General features: G+C 40.9%; 2 protein-coding genes across 2 annotated transcripts in view; one reads left to right on the top strand and one right to left on the bottom strand.

Moving 5' to 3' along the window:
- The window catches only part of ZNF365 (zinc finger protein 365), a 73,010-nt gene extending 71,261 nt beyond the window's left edge, over positions 1-1,749 (top strand). Inside the window, exon 5 of the mRNA XM_081104884.1 lies at positions 953-1,749. Within this exon, the coding sequence (XP_080961010.1) occupies positions 953-982 (30 nt within the window). The 3' untranslated portion in view covers positions 983-1,749. The remainder of the gene's footprint in view (positions 1-952) is intronic.
- The window catches only part of RTKN2 (rhotekin 2), a 484,906-nt gene that overhangs the window by 195,181 nt on the left and 266,379 nt on the right, over positions 1-23,346 (bottom strand). The window lies entirely within an intron of this gene.

The following is a 23,346-nucleotide window of genomic DNA, read 5'->3' as shown; positions in this document are numbered from 1 at the left end:
TGACTTATGCTTACATTAACAGTTCCTGGATATTGTTCTTGGTAAATGAAATTAATATCTGAGACTTGTTTTACCTTAGGAATTACAAATACTCCCATGACATAAAGTTCATTTTTCTCCATTCATTACATATTATCAAGGCAAGAGTCTTTTTTTTTTTAAATAAACCATTGTTTGGGGAACAAGAGGGGTGAACTCAGCAAATTTCTGCATTTGCTCATTGATTTTATCAGCTGAGGATAGCTTTTTGGTGCCTAGAGGTTAACCTATAAACTCTACCCTTGTTCCAAATGGAGCTTCAATACAGAAAACAATGGCTGCAGACTGGGGAAAGCTACACTGGGTGTGTCCCTATGCATGTGAGACATGGAGGGTTTGTGCCACTTCTTTTTCCTATTATCCCTTTATTTCCTTCTTATTCTGATTTGGGTCTTCACGTTCCTTCTTCCTCTGCTGTGGCAGCTATGTTTTCCAACTTACAGCGATTTTTGTCCTTGTTTTGCTTGTGGTCTCCGTCTGTGCTTGTCTCCTCACTGAAGTTGCTCAATTTGAGCTGCTAGTTAATAGCTTGTCTAATTTAGCCTCCAGGGTCCTCACTGCTTGGCAGTGGGAAGAAGCTTGGCTCCTACTCCTCCCTGGTACGACTTGCTCAGTGGAGGACAAGGGGAGGACTGGTGGCAGCAAAAAAATGGCAACTGGTGCAGATGGTCCAGCCTTCATTCCCTGTGTGTCCTGCTGAGGCACTTACCCCCAGCCCCTGGAGAGCTTTGATCCTTAGATGCCTCAGGGGTTTTCAATCTTACAGTTCAGTGTTACTTCTTGATCAGAAAATGGAATCATAGGGGAAAGCTTTTCTTGCCACATGGGGGCTTGGCTAAGGTTCATTGGCAGTTGCCGACATTCCCCTTCTTGCCACACCCAGCTCAACAATGCCCCTTATTGTTTCCAAAAGGTTTCACCTGTGTCTGTTGAGAACATGTAGGGGCAGGTCCGCAGCGGCATCCAGCTGAGGGTTCGGCCTTCTCGAAGCTGCAACACAGCTCCCAGCGACCCACATTCCAAACGGAAGGAGTATCAGGATAAGTAATTTTTTCTTCATTCCGGATTAAAGATAGATATTCAATAATAAAAATAATACCTACCTCTAGCCCCAACATGTGTTTATGTTTCTCATCACACACCTGTAAGGGAGGCAGGATAAGCGCCATTATTGTTTCTATTTTGCTGATGCAGAAACTGAATTGAAGGGAAGTTGTGATTTGCCCAAGATCTAAGATGCCAACTTAGACCTTTCTAAGCCAAGAACAGTGCTTCTCCATTACTGCATTAAAGAGTGGAAGGAAGTGAGTGATTTGAGAAATTTAGGTGTTGCTTTCAGGGTGAAGGTGGGAATAGTATCGTTATTATTAGTGATTTTAACATGTGGACTTAAATTGTCAGCCTAATCAATGGTGGCCAGGTGTAGTCCAGAGTGACTGGAAGGGTCATTTCTGTATCAGGGACCAAGAAACTTGATGGGAAGAAAAACTGTTGATCCCTGTAGGGAAATGAATCACCACCAGAATAATGATCTCACAGTTTATGGGTAATTGGAGAACAGGTCTTATTCTCTCTTACACTGACCAAGATAGAAGGGATCTTACAGAGGATTCCTTGTTTCCCAAACTGAAGTACAGGGCAGTGTGTTGGGGTCCTTGAAGCTACATATTAAAGTATGGTGCATCTCTCAGAGCACCAATTCTATTTGAGAAAAAAACAACAAAAAGAACAAACAAATAAAACATTTTTATCTATTAAAAACACCAACATCTTATGGAGAAGAAGGCAATTTTGGGCTAAATTTTAAAGAAGAGAAAAACTGCATACCTGCAATGGGTCTCTTTAGGTCAATACATCCCAGGTACTAACCCTAGGAATTTATTTTCGTGCTTTGTGTCTTTGGACTATTTATGTGAAAAGTCTGAGAAGCACTGGTCATTTTAGTAAACAAGTTGAAACTAAGAGATATTAAATGATTCTCTGATGGTTACAGCAGGACTGGGCCCCAAATCCCCTGAATCATTGTCTATTATTCTCTCCACTCTTCCATAAATCCATTCTTTGTTGTGGATATGTTTCTAAAAGGAGAGCATATTTTTCCTGTCTTAGGAAGCCTAGGATGCAGAAATCATGCCAATCGTGTTACAATGAGCATCCCTTCTCGTTGACAAAAGCAACACGGGACACAGGTTGTGGAGGAGCTTGAGTTGAATGTGAATGGAACGAAGACTGGTCCAGCAAGGGGTTTCCCAACCATGTTCCAGCCTCCATCTTGCTTCTGAGGCTTTGCCTCTTTTCTATTAAGTAAAAAATAAAGTTTGGTTATTAAGATAAAAATGCTCAACTAAAGATCAGGCAGTGCAAATTAACGTGGCAAGCTACCACTTTTTCCTCTCGATTTATTGGTAATAATTTTTAAAAAGTAATGAAAATACTCAATAAGGATGAGCGAAAACAAAGTAGAATGGAAATTTACCCAACTTTTCAGGTAGAATAACTTGATAATATGTACCAGCAACCTTGGCGTTTACATGTCTTACCCTTTGGCAAAGTAATTCTACTTCTAGAAAATTTTCCCCAAGTAAATAGACATACCAGCATAGGGATTGATTTAGTTACAAAATGTTAATTTCAAGGTTCTTGAGAACAGTGATAAATTAGAAATAATTTAAATGTCTTAATATTTGGGATTTGGTCAAATAAATGATAATATATCTTTATAATGGTGTTATTCTAGTCTAACATTATGTCTTGATTCCCCCACTGAAGTGATACTGTGACTATTAAAAGGCATTAGAATGAGGTAGTTAGAGTAAGGGATTCTAGAACCCGATTTCTTGGGTTTACAGCCTGGTTATGCCACTTACTAATTGTGGAACATTGGGCAAGTTTTTAAAATTCTCACTGCCTCAGTTTCTTCATGAAGATGATGATGTAGTATTATACCTTCCTCATAAGGAATATATTAGGTACACATCAAATATTAGATATTATTAGATAAACAATGACCAAGAAGGAAATTTGTTTCTTACTTATTAACTAGAAATAACAAGTTAACAAAACAGTTTATATAGTATAACAATATATTTTCTTTCAAAAGATCCTTTTTAATAGTTTAGACCAATGGTTCTCAAAGTTTGTGCCAAGGTACCCTTGGGCACTGCAGTGAATTGACAGTCCCTCTCCCCCACTCCCCCCAGAATATTTAAAAATCTTAAGAAAAACACAGTGACACCTGTGGACACTGTGAACTACTACTAATAGGTTGTTTGGACCTAACCAAAATATTAATTTATATTGGTTTAAAGTACCAGAAAAGATTACTGAACTATTAAGGGTGCCATGAACTGAGAAAGTTTGAGAACCTCTGAAGTAGCCTATGGATGTATATCAAGATAGGGTTATGTGTGCTTTACATTTTCTGCTCTCAATTTATCTGAACTTTCTAATTTTTCTACCATGAACTCTTATTGTTTTAGTAAGTCAATCAAATTTATTTTAAAATAATTTACGCCTAAATCTTTGCAACAACTATTTATTGAGCACTATTTAAGGTCACTTCCTGGGTAGGACACAGGAAGGCAAAGGTGCCACACCCTCAAGGAGAATATAATTGAGGGTGAGTCAAGAATGTAAACAAGTGATTGCTGTTCAGTAGAACAGGCTCTGAGTCAGAGGTGCCAGCTGGAGCGGGAGTTCTGAGCTCTACTTTGGGCGACTAGAAAACCTTCACGGAAGGCAGGTGTTAGTTACGTGGTCATGCAGAGTGAATGGGACTTCCCTAGATGGAAAGGTGTAGAAGACCTATGGGTAGCGACTCGCATGCCCCACCAAAGTCTCTGTAATCTTATCTTGTCTGCTTTCCTAGATTCCTACCATCACCGAAGGGAAAGGCAGGCAAGATGAGAATGCATGGGCTTTGGTGGGCCATGCCTTGGACTGGGCACTTAATGTGTAAAGGATGGGGAAAGACTGGCAGCTTTTAAGCAGGAGAGTGCCATAGGGTTGTGCTGTGGAAGGATCACTCTGACAGCACTGTGGAGACTGGAGCAGAGCTGGACAGGGAGGGACCAGCCAGGAGGATTTTGTAATAGCCCATGAAAGAGGTCACGGAGCCCCAGCTGACTAATGAGGAAGATTATATAATGGGCCCCTGTAGACCGAATCAGCAAAAGCAAACAATCCAGATGCAGCACGTTACTCATCTCAAAATATGTTGGTGTCTTTCAAAAGAAAAACTTTGTTTCATCTGATGAGAAAGATAATACATGATTGGTGTAAAATTTTGGAAAATTTAGAAATGTATAAGGAAGAAAATGAAAACATTTATATCCCATGAACCGAAGCTATGTGTGTGTACATACATGTCACATGTAAAATATTAAATATTACATATAGATATATCTCACATATACATATAGTTTATTTAAAATAGATTCATACAGTAAAACAAAATCTAACTTACAGAGGATAAACAATAAAATATAATAAATTATTAAATGCTTACCAAATGCTAGGCACTCTTAGAAGCACAAAATATATAATAATTTATGTATATTAGCTTATTTAATTCTCACAACAATGCTGTGAGAGAAGGCTTGTGTATTTTGCCATTTGCAGGTAAGAGAGTTAAAGCATAAAAAGATCAATGCCTTGCCAAGGGTTCTATAATTTGTAAGTATCAGAGCTGGTATTTGAACCCAAGCAATTTTTTTCCGGGACCTGTACCCTTAAACCTCTCTGATAGTTTTGAGTGATATATTTAAATGTCTGTTATTTGATTGGCTTTACACAGTGACTCGACACTTCTACTGAAGTATTGTCCAATTGAACTTTCTGCAATGATGGAAATATTCTGCATATGCACTAACCACATGTAGCTAAGGAACACTAAAAATGCCACTACTGTGGATGAGGAACTGAATTTTATTTTTATTTTTTAAAGTATATTTTTATTTATTTCAGAGAAGAAGGGAGAGGGAGTGAGAGATAGAAACATCAATGATGAGAGAGAATCATTGATTGGCTGCCTCCTGCATATCCCCCACCGGGGATCAAGCATGCAATCCAGGTATGTGCCCTGACCAGGAACCGAACCATGACCTTCTGGTTCATAGGTCGATGCTCAACCACTGAGCCACGCTGGCCGAGCGAGGAACTGAATTTTAAATATATTTACTTTTAATTAATTTAAATTTGAATAGCCACCCGTAGCTAGTGGCTGTGCATTGGACAGCACAGATCTATATAAAATTTAAAAATGGGCACCATTTTGTGGTTATCCAGTAACCACAGGTAACTAATTTTGTTTATTTCTCTTTTCATTTCTTTCTCATCTTCATCTCTCCTAAGTCCAAAAAAAATCTGCTTACATTTATATTCTTGATTTACTTTCTTGAATCTTGGATTGACTATGCAAGACAAAGACTTAGTTTGTGTGCTCTTCCCCCACGACCTTTTTTCCTCCTAATTTTTGTTAATTATTTTAGTTCCTCCACTGGTATCAGTTAAGATTTGAACAATAAAAAGATAATTTATTGGCTCATGAAAATAAGAAAACTATAAGCAGAACTGACATTAGTTAGGAAGGCTAAATTCAGAGCTCAAACAATATGAGCAGGACTTGATTTCAGCATAGTCTATAAATAGGCTTCATCCTTAAATTCTATGTGCTGGCCACAGACACAGGAGCTATAGCTTTGTATCCTCTTAGATTCCAGTCCAGCAGAAAAGGATGCATGCATCTGTATTGTTGTATTACCTAACTGTGGCCATGATAATGCTGGGTTAAACACACGACCTCAGTCGTGTGCAGTGATATACAATGCAAGCTTTTAGTTAACGTATGTATCTGTGAGTTGGCTAAGGTCAGCTGATCTAGGTTGGGCTTGACTGGGTGGTTCTGCTGATCTAAGTTTTGTACCACTCACAACTCTGGGCTATGGTAGCTCAGCAGAAGGAGGGAGAGACTATTTCTAAGCAGATGAGCTTGACTTGCTCATTTCAAAACCAGTGATTGTGGCAAAGGGCCTGGAGTACCCACTTTGGCCTTAATCTAGGTCCCATTTCTATCCTGGGGGCAGAGCTGGCATTCAGATTCACCCAAAGCATGTGGACTGAGAGAGGACGAGAAATGGTTACTCCAAACCAAGATCAGAGTTGTACTGGCCACATGAACTGGAAATGGTTATGAGATGGCAAACCATGATGATGATTAGAACTTTAAACAATATACCTAAACTTCTATTTCTTGAGTCTTTGGTTTTAGACAGTATCCCTTGACATCAAATGGACAAGAATTCTCTTTCACTCCACATTTCCCACTTATGTCAATTTGATCATTTAAGTTGCTTTTTAATATTTATGAAGGGAGAACTAGGTAACTTCTAGAGACTGGGTGTGGGTGGTACAGTTCTCTGCCAATGGATAGGTATGTTGCCCCTGTCGGCATATCTCTCTGAAGGTGGGGACTGGCTGTGTGCATGGGTGGGACATGTCAACTGACAAGCTTCCTTTCAGGGTGCTAGCATAGGGAATCATGCCAATGGTGTCATTTCCCTCTCAAAACACCAACAACAGAAGGCTTCACTGTAGAATACCAAATCCCACACAAAGAGAGTTAGTTCAGCCTAGGAAGCAATCTTATTTTCTTAATAGAGCAGATCTCAAGGATGGGATGAAGGTTTCTGAATCTTCTCTTGCTGGCTCATCTGCATGACTGGGAAAGGTGGAGAAGAATGAGGAAGACCAAATGGTATAGTTATTCTCTGGACAATTGGCTCCTCTTCCAGGCCTGAGATCTGAATGTGTTAAATGCCCAGTGTGGAGATTCCCCAAGGCTTTCTTGAAAGGAGCATTTTCACCCTTTTATGGCCTTCTCCTGAGTATATCTGGGATGTTGCTTCCTCTGCTCTGCTTCATCCATCAACACTATTCACTTCCTGTCCATCTTCCAGAAAATTATCAAAATCTCTGCTGACAGTCTTCTTTTTATCTTCAGTTTGCTTACCAATTTATTCCCTTTACTTGCAGTTCAGCAAAAATTTGAAAGGAGGTGTAGATAAATACATGTGCTCAGTCTTGAACACACAAACATATACATATATAATATTATATACACTTTATATATATGTAATATATATATACACACACACACATATATAAATTTTAAACAAAATTGAATGCTAATTACATTTTTTCTACTGGATTAATTGAATACTATTCTAGAAGAGTTTTGAAAGTTGTTTCTCAAAGTCAGTCTGGGAGAACAAAGGTCTTCCTCTCTTTAAAAACAAAACAAAACATTTACTAGGTTTTTTATTTGTTTGTTTACTACCTGAATGAGTAAATGCTTCAAATTTCAACTTTGGGTATGATATGATCCGTTACACAGAAATCATACTAAGCTGGCATTTAAAGAAAGAAGGTATACATGAAAATCAACTGCTTCTAACTTCTGCAGGTTAAAGGGGGGTTTTGTTGTTTTTGTTGTTATTTGTTTTTAACCTGAACAATTCTAAACAATAAGCATTTGTTAAACTAAAACATTCACTTCAAATCCTAAAAGTAGTTGGTGAGGAATGGTAGCAAGGGGCCTGTAATATGAGGGCGTAAATGACCCATGAAAGAAATGACTGTCTTATGTTGGATTTAAAACCTAACTAATAAATATTTATCTGTTATTGCTGGCACAATGTAATGTATACATTTACTGTATGCCAAGAGTATTTGAAATATACAGGTCTCCTAAGGTTGGCTAACACACAGCACGAGGGAGGGTTTCTGTGTAGTAGGCTTCACACTGAAGAGATGCACAGCATTGAGATAGACACTTTCCAGGAGAAAATGATGACTCACACGGGGATGACTTAAGTGGCATCTGGTTTCCATCTTCTTTGTTTCTTCTCTTGGACTCCATTCAGAGGCACTTCCTTCCAGCTGGAGCTTTTAATGGCATAATGTGAAGGCAAGATCCACAGAAGTGGGTTTAGAGGAGGGACTTGAAGGAGAAAATGCAGATCATCAGGGGAGAGTATGGAAAATTACACCCAGATGGGAGGCAACAGAATGTATACACATCCAGACTAAAATGCACCAATTAAAATATTTACAAAAATGCAGAGTAGTGTATGGTTTTTAATATGGGGGTAACAAAAATTTGAACTGAACAAAAAGTCAAAGTGATATGGTCCTTATTGCAATTAGACATTAATGTGACTTGTTTCTAGCCTAAGAAAATGTCAGCTTTCTATTTATTTATTTATTTATTTATTTATTTATTTATTTATTTATTTATTCATTCATTCATTCATTCATTCATTTAATTTTTTTATCCTCAAGTCAAGGTATGTTCACTGATTTGAGAGAGAGAAATATCCATTGGTTGCCTCCCATTTGTGCCCTGACCCTGAAACCTAGGTATGTGCCCTGACTGGGAATGGAATCAGCAACCTTTCTTTCTTTTTTCTTTTTTGCTCTACGGCAGTGGTTCTCAACGTGTGGGTCACGACCCCTTTGGGGGTCGAACGACCCTTTCACAGGGGTCGCCTAAGACCATCGGAAAACACATATATAATTACATATTGTTTTTGTGATTAATCACTATGCTTTAATTATGTTCAATTTGTAACAATGAAAATACATCCTGCATATCAGATATTTATATTACGATTCATAACAGTAGCAAAATTACAGTTATGAAGTAGCAACGAAAATAATTTCATGGTTGGGGGTCACCACAACATGAGGAACTGTATTAAAGGGTCACGGCATTAGGAAGGTTGAGAACCACTGCTCTACAGTATGATGCTCCAACCAAAAGAGCCAACAGGACCAGGGCTCAGCTTTCTTTATTTAAATGAGTGTAGCATAGCATTGTTTGTGGTTTTGCTATGATCTACTCATTCTACACACTACCTTCATTCATGGTGGTAATATCCTTCTTCCCTTTTCATAGCTGGAGAGGTGATCTGGGATGGGGGTAGAGCCATCCATCTGGGAGAGTGGATTTGGCCTTGTTACATTAACCAGCAGCCCATCAGAGCCCATAGAGACTGGAAGGGGAGGAGCAAGCAATTGTTTTCTTTATGTAAACACTCATTCTCACATTTCCCTCCTCCCAATCCAATGTCAGCAAGGAGGAAGCCCATTTCTCTTTTAAAAATGAGAGTCGATTATATTTTTTACCTTTGTCTTCACATGTGATGCTCTGCTTAACCAAATATCATGTGATCCCTGGTCTTGTTCTCTTCCCTGCACTTAAACAGCTCTTGAGGGGGCTGGATGGGTATATCAATGGAGGCAGGCAGTAATGGTGTTGGAGGCTGTGACAATGGTTATGTTCTTCTGGACGCCATGGTGGATAGAGCTGATCTGAGCTGAACTTAAGTCAGAGAATAATTATTGGGCACTTTATGAAGATATGGCATTGTCCAAGTCTCTGTAGAGATATGGTTTAATGAATAATAGGTACACACACACACACACACACACACACACATATATATATATATATATATATATATATATATATATATATATATATAATGGTAATATGAGGCAGGCTGTATTATGCACTAAGAGAGGTACAAATAAACCTAACAGGGACAAGAGAGATTAATTTTGGTGTTGTGGGTGGGAGAAAAGAGTACAAATCAGAGAAGGCTGAATGGTCAAAAGAGAACATGGGCTGTATGGGGAGGATTCTGATTGACTTAGATAAATCCAGAGGCAGTGCTGGCTTTACATGGAGGCCAAGGGTCCATGAACTCAGATTTTAACAGGCCAGGTAGTCACCATAAATGGTGTGAGTCCAGACAGGTGTAACGCAATCAGGAATGGTGGAACTTGTGACAAAGTGAGGCCATGCCCCACCGAAAGTCTTTCAATTTCATATTCAAAACTCAAAGTTACATGATTCAAGTCGTCTTCAAGTCTTCTCTGTCATCCAAAGGTTTCCCTGTGCCTCTAAGTTCACACTCAAATATCTCTTTCACTCTGGAGAGACCCATGCTATCTTCCAAAGACACAATCACGTCTGCACAACTAACAGAACCTTCTAGAGTTGACTCTTCCAGAAGTATGATAGAGTGGGCCACAAAGGCAGATACGCTTTTCCACTGTGGAAGATGGGATTCCTCAAAAGTCAGTTTAACTAGCTTCTAGTTAATAGAAGCTTCTAGTTAATAGAATAGTCAGTTAACTAGCTTCTAGCTTCTAGAGAATCATTCTGATACATGTGGGCCACAAACCCAGCAGTGGAGAGCTGGTGGAGTTTCTGAGACTCTCAGTTTTCCAGGGGGTGTTCCTGGGATTTCAGGGCTGCCCCCATCCCCAGCCAAAGGCAAAGAGGAACGCAGCAGCCAGGGCAGCTGTATCATGTGTTGGTCTCCTAAGAAAGAAAGATCATGTCTGAAGAGAGATCTCTGAACACTATTATGACACAGATGAGGAAACTCCATTCCCCTCTTCAGAGAAGGACTTGAGTATGATGCCCTGCCTGGCTCTCTTTACCATCCTGTGAGAAAAAGCTTTTCTGTTTCTCCTTTACCCACTGCAAGGAGAACATTTTACTTCTGGTCACCAAATGTGTGGGTGTTTTTCAAAACCACACTAAATAATTCTCCAATTCTTGTCAGACACTGACTGGGTATCCTATATATTTAACTCAATTCTGACTAGCTGGAGATGGCATCAGATCCCACAGGTTCATGACTCAGTCCCACAGGGCTACCCTCACTTCAGATGCCAATCGCAAGTTGAGGTTGTCACCTATACTTCTGATTGGATTTTGAGTAAACAGCTCACCAAGGGCTCCCATGACCCCATCCTCTGGTTTGATAATTTGCTCACAGAATTCAGGAAACATTTACTTATTCATTATATTTTAAAAATCACAACTTAAGAACAGCCAGATGTGGGAGATGCATAGGGCAAGGTATGGGGGGAAGGAGCTTGGACAGTTCATGCCCTCTCCAGGTGTGCCACCCTCCTAACACCTCCAAGTATTCACCAACCTGGAAACTCATCAAATCTCCATTTTCAAGAGTTTATAGAGTTCTATCTCCAGCCCTCATTTGGTCTTTCTGGTGACCAGCTCTGCCCTGAGGCTGTCAAGGGCCCCAGTCCTAAATCACCTTATTAACATAAACTCCCAGGCGCTGAAAAGAGATCATATGAATTTCAAAAGACACTCATATCACTTAGGAAATTTCTAGGGGTTTAGGAACTCCATGCCAGGAGCAAGAGATAAGACCAAATAATTTCTTATAGCACAGATCCACTCCAAGCTTTTCTCTTTGGCATACAAGGATTCATAAAATCCCATCCCATCCCATCCCATTCCATCCTATTCCATCCCAGTAAACACAGTGTAACTGCTCAGTAAGATAACTTATTGAAACACTAGAGGCCTAGTGCATGGATTCGTGCACCGGTGGGGTCCCTTGGCCTGGCCTGCACCCTCTTGCAATCCGGGACCCCTCAGGGGATGTCGGACTGCTGGTTTTGACCCGATCCTCACAGGACAGGAGAGGGATCCCCTTCCCTCTTTCCTCTGAGATTCATCAGTCTGTTCCATGTTTCCATGCCCGTGCATTGAGCATCTGTCCTCTGGTGGTCAGTGCATGTCAGAGCTACTGGTCGAACGGTCGAGTGGTCAAACGGTCACTTAGGCATGCATATATATATAGACTAGAGGCCTGGTGCACAAAATCTGTGCATGAGTGGGGTCCCTAGGCCTGGCCAGTGATCAGGGCCTATTGGGGCCAGGCCAGTCAGGGCCAGGCCAGAGAGGAGGCGACGGTCACCAGGCCGGGCGCGGAAGGAATGGATACCAGATGCTGACACAGCCATCATCGGCACCCTACAACTGAGTGGTTCCGCATTTCCCCCCTCTCCTTCCCTTGCCTCTGTGCCGCCACCGTGGCGGGCGGGCAGTGGGCCAATTGGGGCCTGCCGGCCAGGGGGAGGGATGGGAGGAGATTGGCCACCAACCCTGAGGAGGGAGCTGGCTCTCAGCCCCCCTGGAAAAGGGGCTGTGCCCACCACCACCCACTTCCAGTTCCCTGTCCCAGCCCAGGGCCCAAAGGCCCCAGGTGAGGCCGGGAGAGGAGACGACAGTCACCATGCTGGGCACAGAAGGAACAGATGCCAGATGCTGATGCCACTATCATTGGCACTTCACCACCACACAGTTCCCCACCTCCCCCCTCCTCCTTCCTTCTCTGCCATGCCGCCACTGCAGCGGGCAGACGGGGCCTGCCAGCTGGGGGGAGCAACAGGGAATGGGAGGTTGGCTGCCAGCCCTGAGGAGGAAACCAGCTCTTGGTCCCCCTGGGAAAGGGGCTGCATCCACCGCCACCCACCCCTGGTTCTGGGGTAGCCCTGATTGGGCAATCAGGGCCTACTGGCCCGGGGGGAAGGAACCACGAGAGGTTGGCCAGCAGGGGAGAGGGACCGTGGGAGGTTGGCCAGCCGGGGAAGGTTGGCTGTGGGAGCGCACTGACCACCAGGATTTTAAGTATATGAGATCCTCCCTGATATGCAGTTAGATGTTACAACCCATCCCCCCAACACACACACACAGATGGAAAGCTGACACTAGTGAATTCAGTTGTGTGTGTGTGTGTGTGTGTGTGTGTTTTCCATACATTTTTTTACTTTCTTTTCATTTCAAACAGGTAGTCTGGCTTGTTACTTCTTGCTTAAGGCAAGAAAGGAGAAAGCCTGCTTTTGAAAGGAAGAGGAAAGAAAAAAGCTGCCTTTCTAAGCTTGGAGGGACCCTGTGGCTCCTGTGAGTAGTAGTTCCAGGTACCAATCTGTAACTGTAGCCCTTGGAGGGCGGGGGGTGGGGGGTGGGGGGGTGGGGGGGTGGGGTGGGGGGGGCACTCGGCCCAGGAGCATCTACTTCACCAAAGATTCCTATCTCACATGAGGCCTGGAAGCAGCAGAGGTGGGACCTGAATGGGCCACATACACTGGGACAATTGCTATCTCAGATGACAAAATCCTGGAGGAGTCCCCCAAAGCCTCTGCCCCTTATAAGGCCCTGAACTCTGTTAGACCCAGGCTTTTGTAGAATCCTGTTGTGTGGGGCATGGGAGCAGCCCACGCATGGCTGGGTTAAATTTCCTGCCAGCGAGGTGGGCTGGTTACTCAGAATCCAAATTTATTTTGATGTAAGGAAATCTAAAAAAATTCCTGTTTCTTGAATACATGAATTTATAGACAGAGAATTACATCTACTTTGAATATTTGTTGAGTGCCTTGCTGGCAGAAAGGGCTCCCTGACAACTGCTCCGAATCCATCTCTGCCAGTTTGGGATGGATGTGCCCCAAGGGCTGAGCAAAGGAGGGAGGAAAGGTGGGCAGGAGGTGAGGCAGGAGTAAGAAGCTACAGAAGAAAATGACACCAGTTTCTCAGTCTTTCTGAGGCCTTGTCATGGATCATTTAGCTAGGTCACTAATCTATCTCTGCCAATATTTTGGGAGAAAAAAATAAAAATGCAACATATTCAAAAACAAACCAACAAACAACTTCACTGTATCAAATCATTTTATTGGGCTCAAGATGAGTTCCTGCCTACAAAGCTCACAAATGCCAGAAACTGTGGGCCCGTCAACCGCCTACTTTCCATCCTAGTCATGTTGCTTAGGGTCTGACTTGAATGGCTAATTACTGGTCACCTCACTTTCTTGCCAAAGCAAAAAGATTATACTTCATGCACAACTTAAGCTGTCCCCTGGACCTCACTTGTTTGGACTGACAATCATGTTTTCTGTTCCCTTCCCCACTTACCTTAACTTTTAGTAATTGCCTTCTGGGCTCAAAAGAGCGACCCACTAGGCCATTGAAATGCTGAAAAGCCCCCCTGATATGGATAAATGTTCATGTGCACTCTGAGAGAAAGAACTGGGACAAATATGTGTGGCTTTGGTACATGACAGGATGCAGGTTTCTTGTGAGCAATTTCTTAACTTTCAGCTGAATAATAACTATAATCAACTTCATGCATTGAGAGTTGGTTACAAGTGTTGTGAGGTGGTAATTAGAAACTTTGAAGATGGTAAATAAGTCAAAATGGTGATCTTTTGCAAAATGCGGGCATACTTTATCTTTGTAGGGACGAGGAAGATAAAGCCCTTTCTCTACCTCTTTCCAGTCCTTCCTGCTGTGGATCCCCAGCAGATGAACTTGCTCACTCGTGGGTGAACCCTTCAAGGATGCATGTGGAGGGTGATTACCAACCGATCTCCTTCAAGCAGGTGGGAGACTCACACGGTGTGCATTTGGGGGCTACCTCATAACCGTGATTCCAGCAAGATGCAGATGGAGTCATCAAATAGGAGCCAGGCACACTGTGTCAGGAAACGTAAGACTCCCTGAGCTCAAATAGGCCTCATATTAAACCTCACCCTCCAGCAGCCAGCAAGTAAGTGACTTAAGAGACAAATGCATACATATCTAGGCCTTGCCTGTTGTGTGAGGATTACAATGCCTTTTGGACTTACCCTGTTCCTTTCTGCGTTGGGTCCTTACGCATGTCATTTCATCTGCTTGCTTAGCCAATTCTTATTCATGCTGAATACCTAGTTGTAAATATGATTTTCTTAAAAAAAAAAAAAAAAAGAAGCTTTCCTGACATGATCTCCATATTGTGTAAGGCATCCATTACATGGTCGCCTACTCAAATCACCCTGTCCTACTCCTCCTCTACATATAAGAGGATCATAATGTAATAATTTTCTGGTAATCTGTCTCCACTGCTGGAATAGAAGCTCCACGGGGGTAAGGAGTGTGCATTTTGTTTGCTGTGGCATCCCAAGCTCCTTGTACACAGCCTTACTCATCGCAGATGTTTCATAGTTGAATGAATGGATGGTTGATCTGTCTCCTGAGGTTGGTGGGAGGACTGTGAAGGAATGCTGCGAATGGAGTGTGCACATAGAACCAGTCAACTCAATTCATTTTAGCTTTATTCCTCCCTTCTAGTCCATTTTGTTGGTGTTTGACAGATGTATTCATTCTCCTGCTTTCTTCTATAAACTCCATGTTGTTTATGTCCTGATAAAGAATCATAGTTTTAGAGCTGAGGCATAAGAGGATCATCGCTTATAGACGCTGATGTTAGAGACTCTATAGCTGAAGTCAGAAGAGTCATTAGTGTCAGGGTCTCATTATCTATTTGGTGGCATGTTCAGCATAGGGTCTCGATCTTCTGCTTCTTGGTCCCTACCTCCAGGCTCCTCATCACACTCAACACATACTATATTTTACTTTCTTTCTTAATCTTCAACCTTTTCTCAAACTCTTGCCCACATAGGGGCATTGAACAAGTTATCTGAGTGGCTAACCTGCAAAGGTCCTGGCCTAGCTGAGACTTTTCACAAGAAAAAAAAAATCTTATTAAATGAGCATAGGTTTACCATTTGCTACCAGTGAAATAGTCCAAAAGTGTGCTGTAAACCCGAAGAAAAGTGGTATTCATTTGCTGTAGATAGGATACCTGTAATGAAAAAGGAATTACGTTTTTGTTTCAAATCCAAAGAGAAGTTTGTTGCTTTCTTCTTTTGTTATATGATTTATCAGAATCTAGACTGTAACACTTTCAAGTTAATCCACTGCATGAGTCAATGCTGAAAGTGATAAAAAGAAAAAAAAATTGTGGATTTTCTTTGTTCTGATGCCCTTGACAGTCTGTGGGGTTATTTGGAAGAAGTGGAAAGCCACTTGAAAGATTATTTTAACTGATTAGATAACTGAATAGCAGAAAATTGTAGAAGGTATTTACCAAATTTAGATCAAAGGCTCCTGGAAATGAATGGGTACTCCGAGAGGATCAATGTGTTAGACCCCAAAGAGAAGCTGGACTTATTTTCCATCATGACCTGGCCTGAACAGAATGGAGCCTGAAATTCTAAATAAGTGCGGAACTATGTGAGGAAATGATATCACTCTCTCAGAAGCATTTCACTCGTTTTGATACTGTGAGCCATGCTTTAAGTGTCTTTGCTTTTGACGCTTACACATGGAAGGTTCCTGAGTGGTCATCTGTCATAGCAGTGACACGTTCTCGCTGCTCCTGCTCAGTCTTTAGGCAATGTTTGTGTTTGCGTGGCTCTGTGACAATGCATTTTATTTCACTGGCACTGAGACCCATCATCAGTAAGAGAAACCTAGTGCCAGTGGTTTCCGATTGAACGCACCGCACCCACAGTCCTCAAGAAGATTGAGTTGGTTGAATAGTAGCATTCTCCCTGAATTCATTAGCAAGGACTGACTAGCCCTAGACCAAAAACTATGTTTTTGTGTGAAGAAATTTGGCTACAGTTATTCATGAAATTCATTAAAAGTAACTTGTCACATGCATACAAAAGAAATAATTAGGAAAATATAGAAAAACACATAGCAAAAATGCACCAGACATGTACAGTTAATATTAGCACACAGACATGTACAGTTAATATTTCTTGTATATATTTTCCATTTTTCTATGCTTCTATAAATATATGTGAGAGTTTTTTATATTCTTATAAATTTTATGTTTTTATAAGCTTGTATTTTAAACTTTATATTTTAATATTAATAATGATAATGATGACTATTATAACTGTGTGCCAGGCATCAGGACAAGCACTTTACAGGAACTATCTCATTTAATCCTCACAGCAACCCTATGAGATACTATTGTCACTCTCATTTTACATGAGAGGAAAGAGAAGCCAGGTTGCAGGCACATAAGGGATAGTAAAGGCACTGACACATGTGCTACAGCATATATCCACGATGCTTCCTTCTAGATAAACTTAGGACACATCAAATTCTAAGACATCATAAATTTCGATTGTCAGGTTGGCCCATAGAAATGTACCAGTTTTACATACCTTCTGTACTATGACCAATGTTGGGATTACCATGCTTAGTCAAGTCAAAAAAAATTATCTTATTTGCACTTTTTTCTTTTTTTTTGTTTTGTTAATCCTCACCTGAGATATTTTTTTCATTGATTTTTTCGAGAGTGGAAGGGAGGGTAGGAGGCAGGGAGAGAAAGAGAGAGAAACATCAATGTGAGAGAGACATTGATTGGTTGCCTCCTGCATGCACCCCAACCTGGGCAAGAGATCGAACCTGCAACCCAGGTACATACTCTTGACTAGGAATCGAACTCATGAACCTTCCATGCATGGGTGGACATTGTAACCACTGCTCAGGCCAGGCTGCATTTTTCTTGATTAGTGTTGCAGTTGAACTTTGTTTCATTTATTTATTCATATAATTAGCATTTCTTTGTTTGCACATTGCCCTTCATTTATTTTTCTGTTGGAGTGCTTATTTTTTAAAATTTACTATTTCCTTATGTGTTGTAAGTATTTTTACTAGTTTGTTCTTTGTCTTTTAATTTTTATAACTCATTATCATGGAAAAGTTTTAAATTTTTATATACTTTCATTTGTAGATTAATTTTCTTAATGGACTCAGATTTTTTTTACTTCCAAAAATTTTATAAAATTAATATATCTGGTATTTATCTTCATTTATACTTTGAAGAAGGGGGTCCAATAATCTATTTTTCCCATGCTTATTTGAAGTGCCACATTACTAAATTCTTATGTAACAAAATCAACTTAATGAAAACAATGATTAATGGAATTCTTGATTGATTTGCATTTTTCTTATTTTTACTGATATCCATGTTTGGAATAGTTATTAATTTTAATTTATATTATATATTCATTTTAAATTACATATTAATTTTAATGATACATCACAATACCTGTTATTTTTAAAAGTTCAAATTGCCTTTTTCATATTAACTTCTGATCAGATGGCTTACTATTGCAAAATCCTGCTACCTGTACTGTATACCCACCACTGCCCAAATGGATGTACAACAATTCCATGATTCTCCTCTAGCTTTTTGCATTTTTTAGCATTCCAACCTACAAATGATGCTCGTAACATCAACCAGAAAGAAAACATTACTTTATCTTAAATTTTTATTGTAAGCATAACTTAAACGTGATTTTTAAATTACCCTGTCTCTGCACGAGGCATCACTCTTTCAGCGGGATATGTTATTTGGTTATAAAGTAAAACTCTAGAAATTGGTACATGTTGAATCAGCCACCAGGGACTCCTTATGTTTCCACAAATGCAATATCAGGAGCATAAGAATGGAAATTGCCTGTAAGTGTTCAAGTGATTTTGCAGTTACAGGGGGAAGGGAGCCAGAGCTGGGTGCACTGCATTACAAATGGCCTGTTACTGAGATACCAGGCTCCCTGATTCAACATGCGCCCGTCGTGTATTACATATACCGTTTTCCAAGTTATGCCCCTCAAAACCGAGTTTATGTGGTCTCATCCCACTGAATTAAAATGTCCAGGGGAGGCCTATTATGAGGACTTGAGAAAAAGTATTGTTCTGAGAAAAGAAGCCTTAAAATGGTCTCCTGTCAGTACTGTTTCAAGGAATAGATTTTCTCCAGAAATCATTTCTATACTTTTCTGTTATGGGTTGAATTGTGCCCCCCAACTCCCCAGATTCATATGTTGAAGCATTAACCCCAGGTACCTCAGATGTAACCTTATTTGTAGATAGGATCCCAACAGAGGCAATCACATTAAAATCAGGTCATAAGAGTGAGCCCTAATCCAATAAGACTGATGTCCTTATAAATAGGCAATTTGGACACAGAGACACACACATAGAGGGAAGATGGTATGAAGGTAGACAGGGAGAGTGAGTGGCTTTCTACATGCCAAGGACACCTCAGGCCCCCAGAAGCTAGGACAGGGGTCTTCCTAGGAGTATGGATCCTTCCCTAATGTTCTCAGAAGGAGTATGGGCCTGCAGACAACTTGATCTTCGGCTTCTGACCTCCAGGCCGAGACAATACATTTTTGTTGTTTCAGCCACTCAGCTTGTGGTACTTTAGCAGTATCCCTAGCAAACGCATACATTTCTCATGCTTTTTTATTTTATTGTTTACCTTTTGTGCTCTTCAAAGAACTTGGTCTATACTTTTAGAACACATTTGTCATATTTTATTGAGTTTTAAATGTTTGTAAGTGCTTTTGAATAGGTAATGCATACATACGGCAAACAATTCTGAGCATGGAACAGCATAAAGCAGACCGAGCGTGGAAACTGAGTCTTCCTTGGCTGGTTGTCTACAGTACCCTACCCTCCGCTTCCCCCAAGTGCCCTTCCAAGAAGCAAACACATACTCCGTATCTTATATCCCTAGTTTCATGATCATCCTAGTTTAGTTCCTTATTTTCTCTCATTGACCATATAGCTCTGCTGGGGGGAGAGAGATTGCTTGCTTCTGTGTAATCTCAGCTCTCAATAACTCTGACTTTGATGAACTGTTTACCAGCTAAGTTCAGGCAGGTTGATGTATAAAATTTAAGGGAGGTGAAAGGCTCTGATTGGTGTTAATATCCAAACTCCTGTTATTGAGTCAGCTTTAGGCTGAAGCAGGATCTGAGCAAATATTTTGCTTGGGGGGCAGAGTGGAGAGATAGTAAGGAACTTGGGTGATGTTGGGGAGAGTGCGTGGAAAGAATTTAGCTGAAAAGGAAGTGAAAACTTGGTTGGTCTGACTTCTCCTTTGCTGTTCTTAATGGTTCCAGTAACTGACTTTGAATAGGAGTAGCCCAGCTCCTATTTGCTTATCTGAGAAGCACTCTAACATCCTGGTTGAAAACTTGGATTTGGGGACCAGACTGTCTGACTTTATAATAAGAGTTCTACCACCAGTTAGTTCTGTAACCTTGAACAAGTGATTTTACCTCTCTGTAATTAAGTTCTCCTAGGAAATGAAGAAAACGGTAGTATGGACAAAGCTTGTTGAAGTTTTGCTTGGGAGGCCAAGAGTTCCTTTTTGTTTTAGAGTTGCTAGAAGGATGAAATGGGCTAAAGCTCTTGTAGAACCATGCCTGACAATTAGTAAGGGCTATACTAGATTTATTATTAAGTCACCCATAAGTTTTTCCACTGTGGGTTTGTTAATGTATTAGTTAGGATACATCTAGCTTGCAAGTAACAGAAAGCCAAGCAAAAAGGAGCTTAAACAATAAAGACATTTATCATTTTCTGTAACATGGTGTCATGATGGAGGTTTTCTGGGTGGTAGTTCAGTGGCTTGTTGACAGCACCAACAATCAAGTTCCCTTCCCTCTTTGGAACACCAGCGTTTGAAGAAAAGTCATCCTCAGCGAATTGGCTTTTGTCCTTGGCCTTCTCTTCTCAAGGCCACACAATGCTTAGGAGTCACACACAGACAGGACAGGACAACGTTGAGAGATATTGTCCGAAAAGGAAATACCTCTCCCCACCACATATTCCTTTTAAAGAACAGGTATAAAGCTTTCCCAGTCCCAACTTGTGGCTCAGTTGGTTGGATGATGCCCTGTTCACCCAGAGGTTGCTGGTTTGATTCCTGGTCAGGGCACATGCCTGGATTGTGGGCTCGATCCCCAGTTAGGGTGTGCAAGAGGTAGGAGGCAGCCATCTCATATTGATGTTTCTCTCTTTTCCCTTCCTCTTTCTCTCAAAATCAATAAACTATTCTTTTAAAAAAACTTTGCCATGTTTTCTCTCGTCACATTGGCCAGAATAATATCAGGTGTTCATGTTTACCCATTTATTGGGGTATGAGATGAGAATCTCATGATCATGGGGTGGGGTCCACCTTTCTTGAAGGAGATGACTGACCACTCAGAAAAGAGTACACAAAATCAGGGTTTTGTCAGCCTGGAAGTATTGCAGTGTGTCAGCAACAAATGTCTCCACCACAGTTAGTTTGACTTCCGGATGGAGTTGCTGAACTTTCAGTTTGTTTATTTTTTTATTCCCATAAATATTTTTGTTTTATTTTGCTTCAATGTGCTTCTACGGAGTTAATTTGTCATTGAAAGTCATACTATTTGCGTGTGTGTGTGTGTAAGAGACAGAGAGGCACAGAGAGTATGTTTCTATGAGAGCTCATTTGTCTCTGTCAATTCTTCCAAAGAGTCTGGCACCAAAGCTCCTTTACCAGTTGGTCATTGGTTGACCTCATCAATGTTCATGTACTTAACTACTGCCAATGGACTGATGATTGTCCAATCTCCCTGTCAGCTCAGAACCCCTTTCTGAGCTTTAGATACACATATTTGATTTCTTGATAGCAGATTCTATTTGAGTTTGAAACTGACCATATTTCCTTCTAACTTGACATAACTATCAAGGAAGATGAGGACTCAGCCCTGCCCCATGGATTCACAATGCAGTAACACTAATTTACCTAGTTTTGCCTCTTATGGTAGTTTTCTGACATGCCTAATTTCTCTGGGTCCTGCCCTGCCAACTTAGATAACTTTTTCATTAACTATTTCCATTTCCAACCCTCGTATCTGCTTTCTCATCTTCAAGGAAGCAGTGTCTTTTTTACAGTTACTAGAAGGATGAAATGGGCTAAAGCTCTTAAAGAATTGAAGATTAATTTGGATAACATTTCAATAGATGTTTTGGAGGGATGAGAAACTTTCTTGAAGTTCTAAAATTCCAGCATACACTTGTTGCTCACTACAGGAGACCCTGAGGTCATAGTTAAGTTTATATTTTAAGAATGCCCATCAGATTGTGTCCTGATGAGATGAACAAGGAAGACTTAGTTTCCAGGGCCAGCCCTCTGCTCCTCACAGAGCCCTCATGGCCACTTTGGCAAGACATGGCCTTGCTCTAGTCTAGGTCATGACCAGCCCCTCTCTGCCTCAGTCATGAAGGGCTAAAAGTTTGATATCATCTCTTAACTCTTCACAATGGATAAATGGTTCATCAAATGGGATAAAAGGGACAGATACCTTGCTATCGGGATGACTTGAATTTAAGAAAATAATTTAATACCATACACTTCTGCAGTGGTTCTCAACCTGTGGGTCGTGACCCCTTTGGTGGTCGAACGACCCTTTCACAGGGGTCGCCTAAGACCATCCTGCATATCAGATATTTACATTATGATTCATAACAGTAGCAACATTACAGTTATGAAGTAGCAACGAAAATAATTTTATGGTTGGGTCACAACATGAGGAACTGTATTTAAAGGGCCAGAAGGTTGAGAACCACTGTAACTTGTGACTTTTTATTAATTTAAACTGACTTACTATGAACTGGAATTAAAGCAAACCACCTCCACCTCATGCAACCTCAAAAAGCAAATCTTACAAAACTAGGAAGAGAGGCTAGAAGACTCAGAGTAGAAGGAAAGGCCCTTGCATTCTCCTCTCAAGCCCACCAAGCTGAGGCCAGATCCCTGGCATGGAGCCCCATCTAGGAAATGCCCCAAGTTCTTCAACTAAAGAAGTGGGAGTCAGATTTCCTCCCAGTGAGTTTACTGGCCCCAAGGGCACAGTGGCAGGATGGAACCTTGTGTCTAGAAGGAGCTGGCCTTCCTGTGACAAGCCCAATTAAGCCACCAGCTGTGATCAATTATCCAAAAGGCCAATCAGGTGCAGGCAGCGGGTAGTGTGGGGGCTGGACTGGAATCATCCAGAGAGCTAGCAGACTCTTGGCTGTCTAAACTTTAATTTCTATTTATGGAGCCCCTCTTAAAACTCATATGAATCTTATTGAAGCTCCTGCATCTGAGGGGTATTAGGATATTGTCAGGAGGTAACCAAGATCAGAGTTTGCCCTGTGAGAAGTTGTGTAGAGGCACATTGAAGAATCTTTGGTGTACCTATTCCATGTCTATTTTCTGTGGGGTACAGGAAGACTCCTTATGCCCAAAGGAACAGAAAAAAATCTTCTCTTAGAAAAGGATCTCAAATTTCTCTGGAGAGTCACTAACTAGAAATATATTTCAGTTTTTTATGCAATGTGCAGATATAGCCTTGACCTTTGCAGTGGTTTTCAAACTATGTTTCTCGAAACCATCTAAGTTCCATATAGTTTCCAGAGCACAAGATATACTGCAATTGGACTTTATATAATAGTGCTTTCCAGGTATTAAAAAGGTTTGTTTCTTAAACTTTTAAGCTAAACAATTGAAGATTTAATATAGATAACATTTCAATAGATATTTTGGAGGGATGAAAAACTTCTTGCAGCTCTTAAATTCCAGCATGCAATTGTTGCTCACTCCGTGAGACCCTAAGGTCATAGTTAAGGTTATATCTAGGGGAAAATGTTATTCTGACACTTGATGTCAGAGAAACCATTACAATTAACTACCATCTTGTGCCAAGAAGTTTAAATAGACTTCTCTAGTTCCTTCTCTATGGAAGCTCAGGAGAAAAGCTGTAACGCATAAGTCA

The sequence above is a fragment of the Myotis nattereri genome (assembly GCF_964212035.1).
Source record: "Myotis nattereri genome assembly, chromosome: 13".
Taxonomy (NCBI): Eukaryota; Metazoa; Chordata; class Mammalia; order Chiroptera; family Vespertilionidae; genus Myotis; species Myotis nattereri.
Note: the sequence above shows the minus strand (reverse complement) of the source record. Positions and strands in the feature narration are given on the sequence as shown.